The sequence below is a fragment of the Oxyura jamaicensis genome, chromosome 3 (assembly GCF_011077185.1).
Source record: "Oxyura jamaicensis isolate SHBP4307 breed ruddy duck chromosome 3, BPBGC_Ojam_1.0, whole genome shotgun sequence".
Classification (NCBI taxonomy): domain Eukaryota; kingdom Metazoa; phylum Chordata; class Aves; order Anseriformes; family Anatidae; genus Oxyura; species Oxyura jamaicensis.
This window is the reverse complement of record NC_048895.1, coordinates 92,990,581-93,013,745: the sequence shown is the minus strand read 5'-3', so window position 1 is coordinate 93,013,745 and position 23,165 is coordinate 92,990,581. Positions and strand designations below refer to the sequence as shown.

Here is a 23,165-nt window from a genome sequence, read left to right as displayed (position 1 = left end):
ACCTAGGTTTATCAAGTTGTCTGACCACCACCTAATTGCCAATGGAGAGAATCAGTCAGCTCTTGAAAACTATTAATGCCAATTAACAATGGAAGTATGTAATACCAGAATGTGCCTCTCTCTCTTCAATGACTGAAAGGAAAAATTAAAAGTTATGGGAGACCTCTGAAATCAGAATGACTATTTAAATAGACGTGAATCAAAATGTTGGGCTGATAATGCAGCAACTCATAAAACAAAAGACAGATCAGGGGAGGGGGAGGCAAAATTGCATTTAATAGATGAAAAAAAATGGGATGGAGTTTTTGGGTCTATTTTGCCAGTTTTCTGATAAAAACCAACCACGCCATTTTTTTTTATTCTTTTTAAGAGAGAATGTTTAGTTAAATGCTAAACAGTAGCATAGAGAAGATTTTGGCCAGGGTAAATATTTTCCTAACTGAAAATCCCACAAGAATGTATTTATGCCAGTTGTTGCATTGTACTTCAATGTAAAATATTTGGTTTCGCTTCAAGATTTAAAATGAGCTATAGCTGAAGGGCTTCACTTTTATTGCTCAAACTGCACTGAATAATTCAAGACTTTGTCATACTTCCGACTCGTAACTCCAGTTAACCAACAAAACATATTCTGACTTGTATCTTCATATAAAATGATAACAGCTTTTGCAAGATTTACCATCTTCACTTTAAAATTTAGAGACCTTCCATAAATTTTAACAAAATTTCCCTTCTTAAAATCAGTGTTAATGTCTTGATCCATGACCCTTAGATATTGAAACTGAGCATATATTGAGAATGAAACTAATTTAACTACTCTTATGACACTAGCTCAACATCAGTCACTCTTGGACTTAAGTGCATTTTGAAAGACTTAATTAAGCCAGGAAGTCTTTGCCCTTATGTGTTCTGGAAATCACTGCCTCAAAACTTGTCAGAAGACTAATTTTTCTACTTCTTGTCTTGGAAAATGGAACTCAGGTTTAGATAATGTCACCTAAATTTGGATCATTCTCTAGCCTCCATTACTGCAGTGACCAAGGACTGGCTTCAGTTGTCTAAATATAAGCATTTAAATAAGCACTGTTATTAAAGGTGCTCTAAGCAACCTAACACATCCCCATACATTTTTCATCTAAGACATCCATATGCAACTGCACATATGCATCCTGGCATATATGACACTGGACATACAGGAAACCTGTGCCCTTCTGGACTAGAAGCTAAAGTCTAGTGGAATACCTCCACTTGTGATTTTAAATCAAGCTTTAAATATAGCACCATCCTTATGAGTGAGGAAACAAGCTTCTTTACCTTCCACCCTAACTTTCAATAGTGATGTATCCAATTAATCTGTTTCTGTAATGGCTTTATATGAAGGTCATTATCCTTCAAAAGGTGCTCCTCTACATTTCTGGTACTGCTACACACACATTATCATTTTTAGAATCATAGAATATCCTGAGTTGGATCTCCATTTTATTTTTGACTAACTGCTTACTTCTTTCTGACACCTTACCCGAACTTCCTTTGATTTTACAGGACTTCCTGTTTATTCTGAAATCTGTAATTCAGATATGTAATGGAGAAATCTTTAACCTAGTTGAGTCTTCAGCATTTCCCAGGGAATAGTACAAGGCTTCCAAAACATGTGTCAGATACATCACTTAAACATACTCCATTTATTTAAAAAAACAAAACAAAACAAAAACCTCGATGAATAAAAATGTAAAGCTATTGTTAAACCTGTTCAAATATAATTTTAAATTCATTTATTAATTTATCTAAATTATTTTAAATTAATTTTTAAACTTTAAATTTGGACTGATGGCAAATACAGGAGCATTTTTAGCCTTGACAGCTTGTTGCTTGAATAAATACCTAGTCTGAAAGGTTTCATCTAAAGCTTGTTAGTTATAATACCTTAAGGAAACAAGCCTGTTACATGATATCAGATCACTTACACTGCTCCAAAAAAACAGCGTAATATTAAAAGAAGCCTTATATTTGTATATGTCAATTAAGAACTTAAAAATAATAATAAATCTTTAGCTGGCCTGCCATGTTCTCCCTTAAAAGTACAACAAAATACTGAGAGTTATAACAGTGCTTACTATCTTGCAGAGCAATTAAACATTTATTTTTAAAGGCACACATTATTGCTTTTAAAGCGTCCAGAATAAAGAAATCCTAATCAAAATTTAAACTATACATATAATGGATACAAATAAGAGCTTCAGTTACAATTTGAATTAATTGATTTGTAGCAATGGAGTCAATAATTTGACTTCAGTCAATTTTAAACCACAAGAAAGGTCTTCAACCCTGAAATGTCCCAAAATCATGTTTTAAAGATCACAAGAACAGCTGTTCCCAGCTGTTTCAAATATACATCGAGTATTTCTTTCACATCAATTTGCTTAATAGCATATGTTAAGGGTAAATTCCTGGTATTTCTCTCTTTCTTGGTTGAGTTACATAGAAGAAAGGTGCCATCCTGAAAAAAAACATCATTTAGAAAATAAAACTTTGTTAAGTTCTTTGTTATCCACAGGACATGAAAAGTAACGATTTTAAATTACTACTAATGTTCAGGTTCTTAAATCCAATTCCACAGACAATGCATAGCTGATTTTTCCTTAAGAGATTCATTTCACACTCCGTTAAGTTCTGAGAGTTACAAAAAGAGATTCTATACGTAATTTAAAACTGGAAATATTCTATGGGCTTTCCAGCTTCCAGTCAAATAAAAAAGTTTTGTGTTAATGGCTGAGATGAAACTGAAAAGTTTCAGAAGCACAGAAGATTTTTAGAATGACATCTTATAAAAAAAAATCTCAAGGAAAGGACTTAATGTAATTAAGTCTGTAATGGCAATTGACTGTAATGTCAATTACAGGTTTTAGCATGCAAAAAATGTATGCTTGAATTTTCAGATGTACCAAAGAACAACATTGCCTATAATCTTTTCAACTTGGGACTCCTTAAAGACTCCTTCATGTGTTTGTCAGAAAATCCTATATAGCTACACTTTAAAAATAAAGGTTACTATTCAGAAATTCAAACATAAATAACTAAATTTTATGATATGTTCACAAAGTAGTTATTTGACAATGAATAATTTCAGCATAACCATGTCAATAACAGTGTTTGATTGATGGAAGGTTGCACGAAGCGATAGTGAGATCCTGCAGGCATTATCTACCTGAGAACTCAGTATGCAAGAGGAAAAAAATACAGATTCCTGCCTTAAAAAAAAGAAATATTTTCAGCCAGGACAGCAGAAGTAGGATCCATCTAACCTTTGCCATCAAAAATTTCAACATTTAATTTAGCTAAGCTAAAGCCTTATCTAGGCTTCAGATATAGTCAGTGGTAATAGACAAGTACTTCCAGATTTATCCATTCCTAAGCAAAGATGTGAATGAATGACTCCCTAGGGAGTTCAGACTCTCTCAGTTAAACATGGAGAAAACCTGGACAAGTTGGCTAGATCAAATAGTTCTTAATGGCTAAGGGTAATAGAGCTGAATCTGTCCCAGCTGCCTGGGATTAATTGCTCCAGTTCTTAGGGAGATTCACAAAAAGACTTTACACAATAGAATCTGTAGATATAACACTGTGAGACAATATAGTGTGAAGTAAATACAGAATCACAGATTATACTATTATGTACTATAATTCATTATGAAAATTTCATTAGTATACCTATGCCACAGCACTTTATGTTAACAGTTTCTCCCTTTTGGTCATTCTCTCCTCCCTAAGAAAGCTGATTGTTTTTCTAGGAAATGGACCTTCCAATATATACTAAATAGTAGATGTAAGTAATATAAAACCAGAAAAAAAACTGCTTACCTTTATACCCTGGGTACCAGGAATGCCTGGGTAGCCTGGTTCACCTGGGGCACCAGGTCCTCCTAGATCTCCCTGAATAATATAATAGCTCTGTAAGTATCAGTGATATGCTGTAAGTAAAAACATATTGCATGTTTTTTCCAGGTCATGTGATACGATTTGGCTATGGTATTTTAAAATTTTATAAAATAGGATGATTGAAATGTTTGGAGATTTTGTGATGTTGGAGATTTTGGGATGTTGAACACCCACAAGCCACAAAAGACACTCCTAGTTCTTAGTATTCCAGCACCTATCTTCTATTGCCTTTTAACACATCTGATGTTGATTTTTCAAAGTTACAGAAATAAAACTATCTGAAGTTTGCAATGTTTGCAGGTTTGAATTTCATTAAGAGGCTGGAAATTATATAACATTTCAGAACATATTGGTCTTATTTTCATCTCAGTGTAATTTAACCCAACTTTGTTGTCTCTTCAGCTTTACAAGACTGTAATAGAAGCCAGTGTCATTGTGTACATGTGAAGCCCAGAGACAGTAAAAGACTGAAGAAAAGATGAAAAGAAGAAAATGAACCAATTCCTTTCTGCTCTTCCCCACAAAGCATTCCCAGCATTATTTTTTTGACTAAAGACAGTTTCTCTTTTTTGATCACTGCCTTCTGTTTTAAATGGCTGCTCTTCTGGTGAGGGCTGACCTGACCAGTCAGAGAGTCCATCCCAGTCCCATCCTGTTTGTAGACCACGGAGTCATCTTTGGATTGAGAAGATAAACTCCTTCTAGTGCTGCTTCCCCATCCAAACGCATGTTTTAGAGCATCTCTCTGGCATCAAAGTTGCTGGTTCTCCTGAGTCCTGGCTCAAGTGCAGCACCATAAATTCTCATATACGTGACCCCTTGCCACAAGGCATTATCAGCACTACAGACTGCAAGCCAGAACTAATAGACCAGTCAAACAGCTGTACCTGCCACAGAGGTCAGCAGATGTGACACTGTAAGTGTTGGTTTAACCCCAAATGCATAGGAATTTGAAGGAGACAACCACATGATCTAGCTCAACACAGAACACTATAAAGCAGGTTTCAATGAGACTGCTGCCTTGTATCCCATAGTCTAATACAAAGTCAGTAAGAATAACCTATCAAATGGATTCTGATGTGATTTTATGTTCACTGCTATTCAATTTTGAAACAAAACTGCCTTAACTTAAGAATTTTATCATGGAAAAGTAAATCCATCTCTGCTTTAACTAAATACTTCCAGATTCATATTTACCTTGGCTCCTGGTGATCCTGGTTTCCCCTGTAGTCCAGGTTCACCTTTATCACCCTGTATAACAACACAGGAACATGACTGATACATCAGTATTTTTTATCACATATGGTATTACTTCCAAATACAAACAGACACTAATGGATAACCAGCTTTTAAAATAAGGTGTGTGATCAAAAGGCTACAGTACTGCTTCTTAACAGGAAACTTGCAGGTTCTTAGGAAAGATGAAATACCCATGACAAAATGGGATCCACCTGCCTGTTCTCAGCTGTTCCTTCCCCACCTACCTCATTTTCCTTGCCCAATCATACCAGGTTTGTTTATACTGACTTCACATTTCCACCATACTATTTAATAAAATTCTGAAACACCTTGGACGTGTCTGAGCAAATATGTATATATACCGTAGCCAATGGAATTAGGCATATATGCAGCATAAGGATTTTCATTTAAATCTAAGAATTACAGATTCCTTTATAATGCTTTTCTGTAAGCATGAAGTTTTCCTCTGGAAATGCAGCTTATATTTTGAATGAGAGAAAAAAAAATACAAAAAAAAAATACAAAAAAAAAACATTTTTCACAAATGGAAATAAGACTTTTTTTTTTTTTTTTTTGATCAACCTTCTTGACCATGGCAAACATTAATGACTTAAAGAATGTCAGTACACAACTTTAAAGAAATACATATGCAGTTTTAGATATAAATAAAGCAGAGGTGGAAGCAAACCTAAATGTAAATACAAAGTTCAGGAAATTGATTCTATATTAATAAATTTTCTCTAGGATGTACAATTCAATGCTTAGTAGCCAAAACTCATTTTGGATTAAACTAAAAGGTTACACTAAAAGATCTAGATTTATAGTATCTATTTTGGTTTCTGAGAGCATGGGTCAAATTAATTCTTGCTGTAGCTGTAGTGCAATCAGTAAAGTTACATCTGAAATAAATTTGGCTCCTCGGGTGGAAAAAGCAGCACGTAACTTTATTTAACACAATTAAAATATAAATAAATGTAACATGGGCAGAGAGTTCTGATGTATACTGAGAATTATCTGGCTCCAAGCATTGCAGAACATTTTCCAGGACAGCAAAGCTGAAACAAAGTCTCATGACCATTTCTGCAGCAGTTCCAAACCTCATGGGATGACAGGCACCATTTACTAAACTATATTAAGCTCTCCTGAGACCAAACTATCATATAAGGTAATATATGGAAAATCATATAGGTACTCACCAGTATTCAGTATACCAAAAATTTAGCTGCAAAATCTGGAGCTTTTGACATCTACAAAGCAGTCATTTATCTAAGTCACAAGTGAAAAAACACAAATGCTCACCTTAGGCCCAGGAGCTCCAGGTAGACCAAATGAGCCTTCTGGTCCCATCATGCCCTATTTATTTTTGAAAAAGGCAGAGACATTTCTACAACAAGCTAGAGGAATAATGTCTTCAATGCAGTATAAATTAATATTACTATTATATTTCTACAGCAAAATAAATGGATAGGAAATATATTTTTTTTTTATCACAATACTATACAGGATCTAGCTCTGGGTTATTTAGGCCTCTTATTGCCTAAGGAAGGGCCACTGTGCAATGGAAAAAAACATTCAGGAAAAAAAAGAACAGTGCTGTCATAAAATACTCCTGAGAGAAAAACTTCTGCAAATTAAAACTCCATCTGTATCATCTAATTTTTAACATAACTTTAAAATGTCCTTAGCTATAATTGAAGGTGACACAAGTTTCTTAGTTTCCACTTAGGGTTCCCAAAACTGAAAAAATTATCTGTGGTATTTCAGAATTCTCTCTCTGCTTTCTGACTATGTGACCCTCCAAGGTTGCCATGACCTGACTCCTCTTCCAAGCCTTGAGGAGATTTATCAGGATCAGTTAACCTGGGGACAAACCTTTCCTTTTTCAGCAGCCTTCGAGACTGAACCATTCATTCAAGACCCCAGCAGTTCCTGCCACTTCAGCACATGTGCACAGCCAATGCATCACAAAAAAGAGTCCCTTGGACTCCTCTCAGGAAAATGTGTTGATGAAGCCATATTTAACTGTCTTTGTTCCATACATAAACTAATAACAGAAGGGTATCAAACCATTAAATTGCTGTATTTCTCCCTTTCTCTTTAAAGCTACTCTCAGGTATAATTTAGAAATTTATTTTCGAATCATAATTTCCAAGAAGGAATTCCCATTTATAGTGTTTTCTACATCTGATGTCAATATATGGCTTTCTCACCACTTCATTTCACTTCTTTTTCACTCTAGAACTGTGTCAATAAAAAACAATATATTATTATTGTTTTATTTGGACTTCCATATATACTCTGAAATATGATCTGCTGTAATAAGGTACTTAACAAGACACAGCATAAAATACAAGAAATAACACAAAGTCAAACAAAAAAGGTCATGTAATCTCCATTTACTGGAGATTAAATGCTATCAATGCTTCTAATTGTTAGTATTTTCAAGATCTACTCTTATTATTGTTATTTAAATTAATCTTTGCTTTCATACAGATAAAACCAACCACCGTCCATTTAGTACAAAATGTTAGGAACAATTCAGTTCAACGATAATATCCCAGTCCTTCTTCAAAAGTTGCATATGATCAAAAATAAATGTGTCTACAGTAATTTGTTACATAGACAGTGATCCAGTTGTGACAAAAAAAAAAATATTAACTTTACTAAGACTAAAAGGATGGCTTTGTTTTTGAAAATACAAGAGAAATCTCAAAATATTTAGAATGGGGACTAATTTTTGTATGCACAGTTTTCACCATGCCATCACGTTTCTGTTATTTTGCATGTGCTGCTAACTGAGGCAACAGAGGTAAACTCAGGTTTCTATCGTGCTGTGTTGTAATAAATTATTGCACACCAAATTAATATATTAACATCAGTAAGCACAACAACTTGCTTTTTGGGCCACAGATACAGAGCTGTGAATACAGAACACAAATGGTATCTATCATAAGAGTAAAACTCGAGTAATTATATAATTATTGAGTAACTACTACATTTCTATTTCTCTAACATAATACTATATATAGTAATAATAATACTATATATATACACATCACATATATACTATAGACATCACACAATTTCCAACACTATCCTAATTTTGAAGCTTAAATCTGCTTGTTCTTACTTAAAAATCAGTCATCAGAGTTGATTCAGTTAATCTAGAATAAGCTATTCTTTTTGTGAATAAAGGTTTACTATAGCCTGTGCCATTTCTTTCATAATTTTGGAACAGAAATTACCATTTCCTCTTCATTTGGAGTGAAGCTTCCGCAGTCTGCTTCCACTTAACAGCCTAAGAGTGTATTCCCATTACCTTTTGCTTAGGGCATATGTTCAGAATCAGCTTTGTTATGGACAGTGTAAAAAAATATCCATTTCATTTAGAACTGAACCTTGATTACATTAAGGCTGTCTTAATTTACTTGAATATCAGTCCTGCTTCTTCACATTTTCTTTATTTCCATTTATATAGCAAAATAAGCTTTTATACATTTTCATTTCACTGTAAGGCTGAATTCAGTTCAGCTTTTTTAAAACAAATCTCATGTTATCTATTGACCTTTTGAAACAGAGCTCTGTAATGTTTTTTGCATTCCTTGATGGCTACTTTCCTTCTCTGAAAACCCTTGTGAAATTATTATTTTCTCCTCCTTGGATTCCTGTTCTGTGCTCATTTCTAGCACATTAATTAGTAGAGAAAAGGAAACACAAGTTTTAGGAGCAATAGTGGGAAAGGATGAGAAATGGAACTTGGGGATTTCTGGTTCCTCTCACATTGCCAGCTCAGTGTGGTCCTGTGTTACAGTTCATGTAACACACTGTTGAGAACCTACCCCCTACCAACTCCACGCTAGATTACTTCTGCTTTATGCCCACACTATTGCTTGGATTAGTAGTAGTTAAATGTTCATCACAAATGTCCCACATTCATTTTATATTATAAGGGAGAAATAAAACCCAGTTGTTCTGACTTCCTTTCCTGCACTGTAAGTAAAAAACTACACGAAAGTAACTACATGAAATCAGTACTCTGCAAGAAGTAAACTTTCTGATGCAATATAAGAAAGGCTTTAGAACATAATCTGAAAACTAGGGCATGTAAAATTACAAGAGAAAAATATGTCCTGAATAAAAATAAACAATAATTTAAGAACATAAAATGTAGTGTTACTTCCCCGTTTTCCAGATCTGACACTATTTATGTGGCAGATAAATTAATAAATTACTGATGTTGGCAACGTAATAGGGATAGTTATTACTGAAGAAGAACTTGTTACTGAAGAATTTTCCCAAGGTATTAATAGCACATCCACAAGCTTTCCATCTGTTTTTTTCTGGAACAAACGTATTCAGTATGACTAATACAAGGAAAATCCCACTATCTTTTCTGGCTAAAATTCCCTAATGCCATATAACATATTCAAATATTCCATGCATCAATTTTCTACTTATTTTATCAGGTGACAAAAGATACATTAAATCGAGTTGTCAGGAAACATTAATTTATTATTTTCAAGTGTATCACAGAACCAGATGTTGTTTGTGTAAAGACAATTTGAAGAAAAAAATAGTGAGTTACTTGAATAAATATGTACAATTTGGAATCCCACATGGCTTTATTATAGCTGCTGATACATCTTCTCCTCCAGCACTTTGTTCAGCTTTATTCAGAAAGAACTGGAGAAAAAATTCCCAGTGATAGCTAATAAAAATTATTAGCTTCCTCAGCTTCTTCAAGTGATAGCCTGCATATCCCTTTGAATTCCACATGGCTGTAAGTAATTTCCAGCACAATCACAGCATCCTAAAGAAAGAGTCCTTTATAGAATCCATAATCTCAGCATCATTCTGACAAATGCAAAATGGAAACTAAAAGACCACCTCAAAAACAGTGACAGATGAGGTGTACTTGTGTTGGAATAGAGATACAATACTGAACAGACAGCAAGCGCCGACATGCACGGTGAATAATGATTCCTGTTTTGGATGTGCTCCTGATTAAGCCGTCCAATTACAAATGAAGGTTAGCACGTGATTCAAGTACAATTCAGATGCAAGATAAAATAGAAACTTTGATGGATCTGAAAATATTTTCTCTCTGAGAAGTAAAGTTAGAATACTATTCAGGTTTACACATTTGAAGTCCGTCCACCTTCTGAGTGGACATACATTCAAACTTCACAGAAAAATAAATAGAAAACAAATATCCAGTAAAAAAGAATCTTCCAACAATGGACATAACATCTTTTAAATCAAAGACCCTCTCACCAAATAATCAACTAAATAATTCTGTATAAAATGATTACATCCTCTTATTATCATTATCATTATCTTATTATTATGTGGCTCTTATTATCAGCAATAATAGCAGAAGAACAGGATATTTTTAGAAACAACAATGATCCAGCATCCACACATGTTGTTACTGGAGTGTATGGTCTTATCTAAACCATAGCATGGAGAGCTTTTAGAGAGCCACTCTTCAATTTTGCAGACATAAGCAGGGTTTTCTTTAAGTTCATGTGCCCTCTCTTTTCTTCTATATTTTTTTTAACACTGCAGAGTGGCCACTGAAACCCCTTCCTCTTTGGGAGTGGATAAAATCCAAACTGATAGCTCATGGGGTCAAGAGCAAATTCATTACTGATGAAGCTTTTTCATAAGGAAAGATCTTGCAAAGAGATGTAATAGACAAATTGAGAGACAGAAAAGTTATGAAACTGAATGACACAATCTGTTAATGATTGCCAAAATCCACGAATATATAGCAGTGTACTCTTACCTGTTGCTAAAATATCAAGAGGCAATGTGATGGCAAGGACAGCAGAGAGAACAGTTCACAGCTTTCACCCCCAGTTTCAAAACTTCAGATATGCCACTGGATTAACATCTTGTGACACTGATATTGTGACTTCTAAGCACAGCTTGCCCATTTAGGGATAAAAAGATCTGTGCCGTCTACACCTACCTCTGTGCCATCTATCACTCAAAACTGCTCAGTCTCTTCTGTTTGCTAAATGCCATCTGCTTAATTCCAGTGATTTTTCTGAAGCTCTATCTAGAGCATTTTCCTCTTGCTACTATTCAAATCCCTTAGCTTTGTCCAGTTAATTTTAATTTACTGCTTCCTTTTTAACTTCCATCTCAGACTGAATTATCAAGAGAACTATTGTTCTGAGATTAATTTTTTTGTTAAAAGTGTTTACATGTTAGTCTCTCATTTATTAAAGCAATGCTATCAAGGTATTCATAAGAATCTGGTATTTCTTCTTGGTTCTGATATTGGAAACTGATCACTATTGTTACCACAATTAAAATCACAGATTGATTTGGACTCTGTGATAATTTATCTTCAAATATATTTTCCAAGCTAAGTAAGTTAAACTGTATGTTATAGTTTCCCGTATAATCATATTTATCCCAGTAGTAGCACTACAGAAATGCAACAAGGTGAGAAAAACACAGATTTTCTTCTTCCCACTGCTGACACGTTGAAAGACACATCAAACACATAAAATAGAACATTAACACATTAAAATAACTGCACATGCCAGTCAACTTCAAATCAAGAAATGCTATCTACTTTTTTCTCCGACATGTTACTAATTCTGTAGCCTCAATACAACTGCATAAAATCTCTTATACTGCCATACAGCTATATACAATAAAAATAAACAATGAATTTCTTAGAAGGTTAAAACATTTTAGTCATTTAGTCCACCATGGTCCATAGAGATAACAGCATCTATAGTTAGTTCTATACAGAATTTACTTCATTTTAGCCATGATGATCCATATTAATCTGCTCAAAGTCAAAAATAGAGTGAGACATAGGTTCCTTAACTAAATAAAGTCACTTTGAACAGTATAGTTATGATGCCAAGTTGGGCATCTTTCAGGAAAGTCAGAAGCATTTTAGTCAGCAGAGAGGATAAAATACATCAAGCACAAAACAAAAATATTGAGGTATATTAAGGATGATTAAAAATGGAACCACATAAACATTACTGAACTTTAGTGATGTGGGGATCAGGCTCTTCTCCCTAGCACCAAGTGATGAGTGGAAATGGCCTCAAGTTTTGCCAGGGGAGATGTATGATGGATATTAGGAGAAATTTCTTTATTGAAAGGGTTGTGTGGCATTGGAATGGGCTGCCCAGTGAAGTGGTTAAGTCACCATCCCTGGAGGTCTTCAAGAAACATGTGGATGTAGAACTTAATAGTATGGTTTAGTGGTGGACTCGTCAGTACTAGGTTAAACGTTGGACTAGATGAGAGATCTTTTCCAACCTGAATGTTTCTATAATTTCAATATAAAAAGATAATTTTTTTTAAAGCAGCATATGTTCAACTAACAAAGAAGATCATATTAATTAATGAACAATTTCTAACCATCTTCTGTGATTTCTACATGATTATAGAGAACACAGAAATCATTCTACTTATGCAGTAACTAAGATGTGTTAAGCTGGACTGTCCAAAAAGACTAAATAATTTTCTATTTCCTACATTACAAAATATATATATATATATATTTTTAAGCATTTTGGGAATTTTGTGACCTCAGCTATTCTCACAGTCCTTGTTGAAAGTGAATATTATTAGAAAAACATCCCGATATTCACATTCAGAAATCCATTGCACACTATGACAATATATAATCTAGTCTATATATACTTTCATAATAAATTGACTTGAGTACCTTCAGAGATAAATCAAAGTTAAAGTAACTCGCACTAATAGAGTAAATTCGCACTAATGATAATGTGTTTGCTGAATTTGTTTATCAAATGTGCGGTCTGGAAACTATCAATTTCAAAATAAAAGTGTGCCTATATTTTGGGGAGTAATTTATAAATTAGACATGACCTGATCCTATTTGCAATGTGAAAATGCTAGGTTGCTACTATAATGCGCTTGTTTGCTTATCACAGGTAGCAAACAACAGCATGAGAATTATTGGTACTTCCTGTTCATAACAACATGATTATGCAAACTTACAGTTTCCCCTGGTGACCCTTTTGCTCCTGGTTGACCCGGTGGTCCAATTTCACCCTATATTTTTTGGATAAAGAGAATAGTTGTGTAATCAATATATGTATGATTAACAGTTGTGTTAAATTCCCTTTAATTATGCACATCTGTTTGAGTGGGATTCAAAGTATTATGACATTAACTTTGTTACTTTTAAATTACGCATTCCTTCTGGAATAGTAGAAATAAGACCTAATAAGAAATGCCAAACATGCCATAAGCATTTTGGAACACGTCTCCCTTCGTTTGCAGCATGATTTGTTGTCCTAAATCTCCCCAGTGAAAACTCTCCTCTCAGTACAGTACCTTTAGCATAGAAACGGTATATATATGTACAGTTTTTAACTGTGTTTTGAGTTATTAACAATACCTTTTGTCCTTTTGCTCCTTGATTTCCAGGAATTCCAGGAATTCCCTGAGGGGGGAGGAGGGTAGAAGGGAGGAAAAAAAAAACAAACAAACAAAAAAAAAAACAACAACTTTTAAATATATGGAATATTTTACCCAAAAAATAATATATTAAAAAACAAGCAAATAAACAATGTCCTCATATATTTAACATATGCTATATAATAAGGGTTCCAAATATGGGCAGGAAATAGAAAAATTAAAAAAGAAAACAAAAAAACGTGTATAAGAAAAGAGCTTCATCTGGAAACACGCAAACTATTTCATCTGGGGATACAGTGAAACGGCAAAGTTCAGTCCCTCCCTGGTGCTTTCTTGCCAGAACTTCACATCTGCCCTGGACAGGCTCACATACTCCTGGTTGCCCACCAAAGGTTGCAGTGCTGTACTGAAAACCCTGACCTGGGGAAAGAAGCCACTACTCATTATTCATAGGATTCCCATATAAGATAGAGCATGCCTTCCTTCTTCCAGCAAAAGTCCTGGCCAACAGTACATCGGGTTTGAGTACCACAAATCCTATCTTCCTATTTAAATTACAGTGATTGTAACAGAACACAAGAGAGAGCTGTTATCATATGTGATGTGTGCTAGCTTCCACTTTCATAAATTCTTGAAGATCTCTGTCATTTCCTCACCATTGTTGTTCGTTTAACTGTACAATGTATCTCATGGTTTCTTACAGTGATAATTTATCTGAATATAGTTTAGCTTTAAAACAAAACTCCATATATACTGAAAACTGTAATCTGTATTCAGTTAATCTATTTTTCCTCCTAGTTAAATCCATTTAATTTTTTTTGTACATTTACTGTTCTTACATGTACTATTATCAATCTGCAGCAAGGATTTGGTATATAGACTTTGTGATTTAATCACATTGAAATTAATATGCTATAGTGAAAATAAGTGGACTATTCTAGACAACACCAAAACAAACACATTCTATGGAAAAAAAATCATGAATGTAACAACCAGAATAACTTAATAGCTTCTATATGGACTACATTTGTACACTGCTGGCTTGGAAAAGATAGCTCCATTGCTTTGCAAATTATACCCAGCTTTTCATTAATAATGAACCCATCAAGTGGAAGCAGTTCATTAGTCTGTTCACATGAGTTAACGATGGTATCCTCAGCATCTTGCAAGTCACCTAAATTCCAATGTATATATCAGTAAAAGAAGAGATCAAAGAATATAATACAAATATCTGGAAAAGCCTCATTCTAAGACTTCTACTCACCTTGCATAACATAAGTCTTTTGGCTAAAATTTTTGTCCAAAACCATCTTTTGAACAAATAAACTGATAGGAAATGGAGTGCATTTATCGCCACATTAAGAACTTCCGGACCTGTCCATGACTTCTCAGTATATTTATTTAACAGTTTCTTTCTCTAGCTGTAAAACGTAAAACTAAACTACAAATATTCATACCAGAATTTCACACAATGATGAAAAAAATCCCCCAGTAGGCAGGAATATCTTTTACTGAAAGGATGCACCAAAGCTTTCCATGTTTACATTTCTAAGTTACGTGCAGGGCTGAACACAGGGAATTATTTACCATTATATAAGCATGCCTAAGAGAAGAAACAGAATGTCCTGCTGAGCTCTGTTGAACTTTCAGGGCTAAAAGAAATCACTGATACAAGACATTTAACTTTACCTTTATGTCAGTGGCAAAGAAGGATAAAAGTCAAAGAACAATTGTAAAACTAAGTCACTGGGCCATTTTTTTTCTTTTATTTTCTGATTGACTCTGCACTACTAAAATACAAGGAAATTTAAGCTCTTATTTCAATGGGAGACAATCCAGACCCTCAAAATTCTCTTATGGCTCATTGACATTCGCTCAGCTAAAAATGAACCTATCACTTATTTTAATCTGAGTGATTCCCAGACTACATGGGGTGGAAATTTTCACAGTTATTCACCACAAGTCAGTTGGCACAGGAGAAGGAGAATGAAGTGGCTAGTTTGTCCTTAAAGAATGAGTTTTTCCCATACGGATTATTTTTCTCTATAGCTCCCATGGTTCAGCAATTGCAAGGACTTATTTCTGTAGGTTTAGTAACAGGATGCTTAAAACAGTAAATTTTGTTTCCTTTTCATTGTCTACTCCAAATCTATTACCTCCTTTTACATGGATAATCCCTGGTCATGCCAACTAGAATTACTTGCACTTTGCCAGAGGGCAATGATAAAAAGTAGCTTAGATATCCGGAGTTTCTTCCCTAACTTCTCAGTCAAAAGCCAAACCAAGCTTTGGAAATGTATTAGTATCCTTGTTCCTAAACAGAGATTTCATCCACAGTACAAATCCCCAAAATCTGAGCTTTCTTTTTCTTTCCATCCACCGTAAGTAATAAGGCACTTTTAACAGGAAGTTATGCTTAATAGGGTGACATAACTATCAAAGAAACCTTACTCTAACTATCAAAAGATGTATTCGTCAGAGCATGAGGTGAAACGACAAGTTTCACTCCATTTGTTAGATGAAAATGTAATTTTTGTGAAGTGCATATTGTAACTAAAATTATCACAAATGCCTGTGTTTAATCAAAACTTAATATGAAACAGATTCATCATGCAATTTTTCTGCCATTAAGGGAAACACAATGTTTGGAACTACTACAAATGGGAAAATTGCCACCCACAGGGAGTAAGAGAATCAATGCTATGGAATAATTCATGATTCACTGGGCTAGAGAAAAAAAAAATGCCTTTAGGGATTTTTTTTTTTTTTTACAAAGCTTCTAAGCAACATTTTGTTCACATGAAATACAAAAAATGTTGTAATTCTAGATTTTCTTTTCTTCCTCTTTCCAGAAAACTAATTTGTAAATGGTTCATATTTATCATATATACAGTTACAATAACAATAAATATAGCATTACATTTCTAACCAGAATAACTACAAATCAAAGCATCTACTGAGCTTTTATGCTTTCTGTCCTGACACATATTGGACCATCTTACCCTTCAGAGTCAGTTCATTTCTTGACATTCTTTTACCTCAAATTTCATGTAAGGCTTAGTCAATTTGGTATTTAGAAAAATAAGTTTATTGCAAGTCTTACCACTGCCTTAGTCAGCTCTGTCAGCATCAGCTGTCTGACTTTCTTAACCATCTTAATTTCCTTCAAATGTCTTAATCTTTCCTCTAAAACTTTCCCCTAAATGGGAAGTGTTCCCTTACCGCTTTATAAGCCTATATTAATAATTATAGCAAGTGCTATAGACAGATGAAATTTAAAGCCAGCAAGATATCCTAGTAAGCCAAATTCATAGGCTTAAAACTTTTGTTTTCTCTACTGCAGCCTTATCATGCACTACTAAGTCTGTGCCTAAAAGCTAACATGATCAATCACATATCAGTCTGTCAGCTAACTAAGATTTTTTAGTTTGAGATACAGCTGTGTTTCCCTTTTATTCATCCTCCTTTGCCTGATGATAGGTTCCTGCAGACACAGCTAGCAAAGTCTCCTGAGAGTCTTCACTAAGATTCTTGACTAAGAATCACAATAAAAGTAACTGTAAACGAAGATATCCAAGAGTAAAATGAGTTCTGGGTGTCCTTTCCATGTGGGAAATACCACTGCTTAGCCATTGGTCTCCCTGCTTCTCAACAGAGTGAGGTTTGCCTGGACATGGAACTAAATCCCTTGATGCACTCTTCCTCTGTAGCAGCCTCCACAGCTGGGAATTCCGGATACGTAAAAGCAAGAATTTGTTTCAATTATGATGATGAGCTTAAACAATTCTGTATAAATACTCTATGCTATCCCAGTTTTAGCAATTTAAATAAATCTTCCATTATTTGATAATATCTGGCAGATATAACGGATTTAACTGTAAAAGGAACATGGTTTCACAATCCCTGGAAAATCTGTCTTGCAGCTTTCCTTAATCATGCAGTGTCTATTTTTGTTTTTGATGATATTAACCAGCTGGATTTTTTTTCCATGCAATCCAACTAAAATCCATTAAGTTGGCCAAGGCTTTATATACAAATCAACGAGGTGTAAGCATTTTTACTTAAGGTACAAGCTACACTTCTCAAAATATTTCACCCCCTTTTACTAGTTAGCATCATGGATTATTTATATCTCCCTCACGCTTATGAATAGCAGAAGAAACCACGCATAAAAGCTTTTGCAAGAAGAAAGCAAAAAATTATTTTACTCCTACAATGAGCATTTATCAGCTTATTCAATTATTTTCTGCTACTGTCTTTAATATTTCCTGTCTCTTCAGTGCCTGGCAGAACATCACTCTTTGGCACCGGTCAACAGCTTTGGTGTGGAATGTGAGTTTCTAGACTACAGAAAACATATGCATTATCATAAAACCTTCTCTCTAGAAGATACAAGATTATGGAATATTTTCAAAAGATTCTCTGTTATGAGCAAACTGTTTTGCACTTAATTCACCAAGAAGATGGAAAGAGCATTAGTGTAATCATCTTATTTTCTAAAGGCAGATATACAAAACTGTAGCCTTTCAGAAGTCTGCTTTAAACAGCCTGAAAGCAAAAATATCTGAAGTAGTATCATTTTTCTCTATTAAAAAATTATCATGATTGTAAAAGATGGGATAAAAAATGCTGTTTAAACTGAGACCCTTTGAAAAACAAACAAAAAAAATATTAAGATGTTTAAGCATACAACCTTTATTTCTGAGGTCATTCTTTGGGAGAAGAAATATCTCAGCTTCTTTACTACTGTTGTTGAACATTATGGTTTATTTTATGGTATAACATAGTATCTGCTTTCATTTCTTACCTGTATAAGGATCGTCAGTGAAGTTATTTTGTTGTGACTCCACCTTCTTTACATTATATTAATGTTCAAATATAGATCCATGAATAACATTTAGAAACTTTTGTTAAAAGATGGTCATATTCTAATCTGTTGCCCATTTACACCACAAAAAATCAAGCTGTATCCCTAATAATCATTCATAATTCAGGTAGTGGCACAAGCCTCACAAAATACTCCCAGAAAGGCAGTGAGATACTTTACTCAGAGTTTAAGTCGCACAAAATCCATAGGCTTTTTATGAAGGTTGCCAGAATGGTGCTTATTTTGACCCTATTCTGTTTTCAACAGTGTAATTGTTAATGAGGGTCAGCTGAAGTATCATGTTTAAAATAGACAAAAATCGTAAGTACTGATAAAAAGCATACATGAGCTCTCTGAATCATGTTTCAATTAAATTATTCTTTCCATTCTGAAAAATCTGCAATTCTGATTCTGAAAACTCATTAAAGTATATTGCATAAATTATAGCAATAACACAAGATTCACAAAAGATATCTATCTACCCAGATATTCCCATGATCCCTCTAAGCACCTGAAAAATTCAACAGTTCATGTGTTATTGATCTTTACTTGAACAAGCATAATTCATGATACATGAGAGGCATGTAAAAAAAAGTAAAAGTCAAGTCAAAATTTAAATATAAGTACAGTAACATCCCAGATACTTTTTAAAAGATTAGAGCAAATCCTTGATGATCCTGAAAGAATGAAAGACACAAAACCAACTTGGATAATGGTAAAACTCCTCTGCTGTGGGAAGTAGCAAAATATGTGTAAAAGAAACTCAAAAGTCACATGTTACTACTGACTACCTGGAACTGACAACAAATAAAAATGGGCTAAATACCAAGAAGGGATCCCACAGACATAATGAGTATCCACTAGACTAACATTGCAGCTTTAAACTAAATGCAGGAAAGGAGAAAGCATTCCCAAGATCCTTACAGTTATAAGACCAGAGTTTGCAAGCCCCCCCTCCTCCCCCCCCCCCCCTTTTTTTTTGGCAAGTTGCTTATTAAAAATGAAACACACATATGTTACATGTGGAACACAGTGACCCCTGTTGCACTGCCATTAACACAGAACTTGGAAAACCGTAATTTGAAAGCTGGAAATTTTAATAAAAATAAGAACTGTGCATATTATGTCACAGGGTGAAACTGATGTTACTGTTTATTGCAATACATTTCAAAATAGTATGAATAACAGACTCATCAAATCTTTGTGGATCCAAAGCTAGCCAGAAAAAAAAAAAAAAAAAAAAAAAAGTCCCCAGCCTCACATATGACACTGCATTGTCCTCCCTCTGCTGGTCATGCCATGCCTTATGGACTGAGCAATCCAAGCACGTCCATGCAGGCTAAAAAGCTCAGACTTCTAACAGGTCTGAGCCGCATTTTATAGCTACATTCAAATACACTGATATTCAAGCAGTTATATATCTTCAAAATGCTATAAAATTTCTCCACTACTTATAATTTATTCAGAAAAGCTTGCGATTGATCGTACAGTCTTGAGCACCTTGCACATCAGAGCACAAGGTCAGGCTGAAGATGGCAAAGGGGCACCAATTGCTGCTCTGCTCCTTGCACCCAACCCTGCTGGCCATCTAACACGACAAGAATTGCAGTTCTACTCACACAAATCACACTGGTGTGGAAGAATGCAATTTTAGGCCATCCCCCTCTCCTGTAGTAAGGGGCCATGTATTTAAATTAGCAAGGAGTAGGTTTAACAACAAATCACACTTTTTTCCATATGGTGCATACTGTGAAACTTGTCACAGGATATAGCAAAAGAAAACAATAAAACCATGTTCCAAAAAGGACCATAAAACTACTAGAGAATTGGTCCATTGCTGGCTATTAAGTAGGGTGGGGCAGCATACACTTTTGGTTAAGGAAGTCCCTAAAGACAGTCAGAAGCTGGCAGTAAATGACAGGGGGGGAATAATTTTTCTACATACTCCTATTCAGTGTCAGAGAAAAAGGTCTGTGGTAATTCCTTTGGCAGTTCTTACTTGTGTTTAAGAAACAGCTAAACAAATTTGGTGTAGAGAATGGGATGAAACCCTTCCAGAGCACAAAGAAGGAAAATCATAACCTGATTTAATTAGTAATTGCGAATACTGTATTTAATTACCAAAACTAATTACTAAATCAAAAATGAACTTTTGCAATGTGAGTCAAAGGTTCCTTCTTAAATGGTCAAATATTTCTGTAGTGTCTTGCTTCATGCTTTGTCTTACTGGATCCAAAAACTTTGTTTTTGCTGGTCCTGTAGTAATTTATTCTATATTGGTCCAATATGAGTAAAAGGTGTAAAAATTCTCAAGACAATTTGTTTTGTAGCTTGACCTAGGAACAGGATCACATAACACTGTGTTCCACATGCTTCATTTGCCCAGAGTACTACTTGATTCTGGTGTGTCATCTTTTTTACAGCAATGGCTAAGAACAGCAGTAATTTTAAGTTATCTGTCTGAAAGGAAACAGTTACTGGCCATTACACATAGTTTGGGAAGAACAGGCCTTATACCAACACAATATTTTAATCTTAGCAGAAGCATTAATTAAAACCTACAAAAGGATTTAAATTCATTCTGATTAAAGATTGTTTAGGTTTTCATTCATTATGAATGGAAAGCCAGCCTATATTCAGACAAGGCTTTCCAGGGTTTCAATTCACTGTAATTTTAAGACGTATATCTTACATACACAAAAACACAAACTGAAACACATTTCTCCAAATTTGCTAGTGCTGTATCTACTCAAGTTGAGACTTGAGTATCAACGTCTCAATTTCACATTTAAAGCTCTTTGCGGACAATGATTGTCTTCATGGCTTCCTTAATACGGGTGAACCAACTGGTCTCACAAAACAATTGTTCAATCATCTTTATAGCAAGAATATTTAGTATAAGCAACAGTAACATCATTTCTCTGATGAAAGGATTTTTTAGGTTCACAAATACTGCTGATCTGCCTTCACTGTATCTTTCAATATTCCTACACTACATAATATGCGATGATTTGTCTTGAACAATTGGCAGGACCCCAACTAAACATACTGTACAAGAGTAAAGCAATGCTCTTTGTTCTGAAGGACACCTGGAAAAAGCATAAGAAACTAGTTACTTTAACATCCCAGCTAACACTTGAACACAGAATAAAAAATAAACATGTTTGTTTGCTCTTCTCTTCCACACTTTCTGGAAGGGTTCAGTTCAACAAACTTTAGTCCATCTAAAACCTTACTTTTATTATAAGCCGATCTTCTAAATATGGCTTCCTTTATCGTCAGTTTAAAAAATAGGCAACTTCAGAAGTGATGATCCCTTCTATTTGAGAACACTTTCATGATGAGATGAATAACCCTATATAGATTCTTACCAGAGAAGAGTACAGGGAACCAAAACACAGAGGTGGACTAAATTATGTCTCCTTGACTATATTAGATGAAATGAAAGCTGAACTGGGTAATTATCAGAGCACAGACTACAGATTAGCTGCCCACGATCAGCAGTTAGAACACTGAAGGAGTCATAGCTGGATAGCTTCATATTACCACCCTCCATCATATTACCACCTTCTCAAGAAGGCTGTAACTCAGGTCTTCATATGCACAAGAAATCTTTTCTCTGGCTTGAAGACATCTTGAAGAAGAATGAGGACTAGCAAAAATGCTTGCTACCTTGTTACTACCCTGTTGCATGCTGAAATTAAATCAGAAGAAGGAAGGTCAAGCATCCTTTGGGTCCCGCTGTTTCTACTTGTGGTTAAGTAATTCACCATAACCATTCTGAGAATACAACAGCAATGAGAAAAGCAAATTAATTGGAATAATAAATATTTATGACTGCTACATACTAACTGAGTGTCTTCTTCATTTATCGCCTCCTGTACTTACTGCCTGTTTGGTTTCTATGTTTAGGAATCAACGGAGGAAAGTCTCTGTTCAGTTTAAATGTCTCCAGAGTCACTGAAAACTCCAACAGATATGTACCTAAACTGTCTATCTAAATGCTAATTCCTAGTGTTTAAAATGTGTTAAGAAATGATTTAAGGAAATATTTTGGGGATGTGTTAAAGATTCAGATCTCTCTTTTTTGATTATTCTCTAGCATGAACATTAACAGAGACAAACTTCACACCAAGAAGTCAAAGATTTTTCTAGAAACCCGAAACACCATGTCCCTGTGCTCTACAGAACATTTAATACTGCTAGGAATTTGCCTATGAGCCCTACCACTGAGATTCAAGTTGCATTATTACTGTTATGCCAAAATGCAATGATACAAACCACTGAAGATGGATAATTGGTGTGCATAAAAATGAAATACTTTGAAATTGCACACACAAACAGAAATTGTGTTATGAAGCATTAGCTCTTATAGCATTGCCTGCAACTAGCTGGAATTACTAGCACACTGTTTAAAAAGCCTGGACTGAATTTTTCATTTACACACCATAAATGGTGAAAAAAAACACATACACACTTTCCTTTTATTCACTATAAGTGATAATCTGAGTTTAAATAAGACTTTATTGTCTGACAAGTATTTAAAATTTTAAAACTGTTTTATTTTACAATACATGTTAAAGCAATGCCAAAAAATCCAAGTGCATCTTGATTTTCCACAGCTTGCTTCTGTGACCTGACATGATGAAAGACCACAGTAAGCACAGTGTTTAGTGACTCACCACTTAGGGTA

The 23,165-nt window shown here is 34.5% G+C and overlaps 1 protein-coding gene across 3 annotated transcripts in view; it reads right to left on the bottom strand.

Moving 5' to 3' along the window:
- Window positions 1–23,165, bottom strand: part of COL21A1 (collagen type XXI alpha 1 chain) — a 113,910-nt gene that overhangs the window by 10,885 nt on the left and 79,860 nt on the right. For all 3 annotated transcript variants that reach the window (XM_035322515.1, XM_035322518.1, XM_035322517.1), the window contains exons 18-22: window positions 13,586–13,630; window positions 13,183–13,236; window positions 6,475–6,528; window positions 5,134–5,187; window positions 3,859–3,930 (exon numbers count right to left, since the gene is read on the bottom strand). In XM_035322515.1, the coding sequence (XP_035178406.1) occupies window positions 3,859–3,930; window positions 5,134–5,187; window positions 6,475–6,528; window positions 13,183–13,236; window positions 13,586–13,630 (279 nt within the window). The remainder of the gene's footprint in view (window positions 1–3,858; window positions 3,931–5,133; window positions 5,188–6,474; window positions 6,529–13,182; window positions 13,237–13,585; window positions 13,631–23,165) is intronic.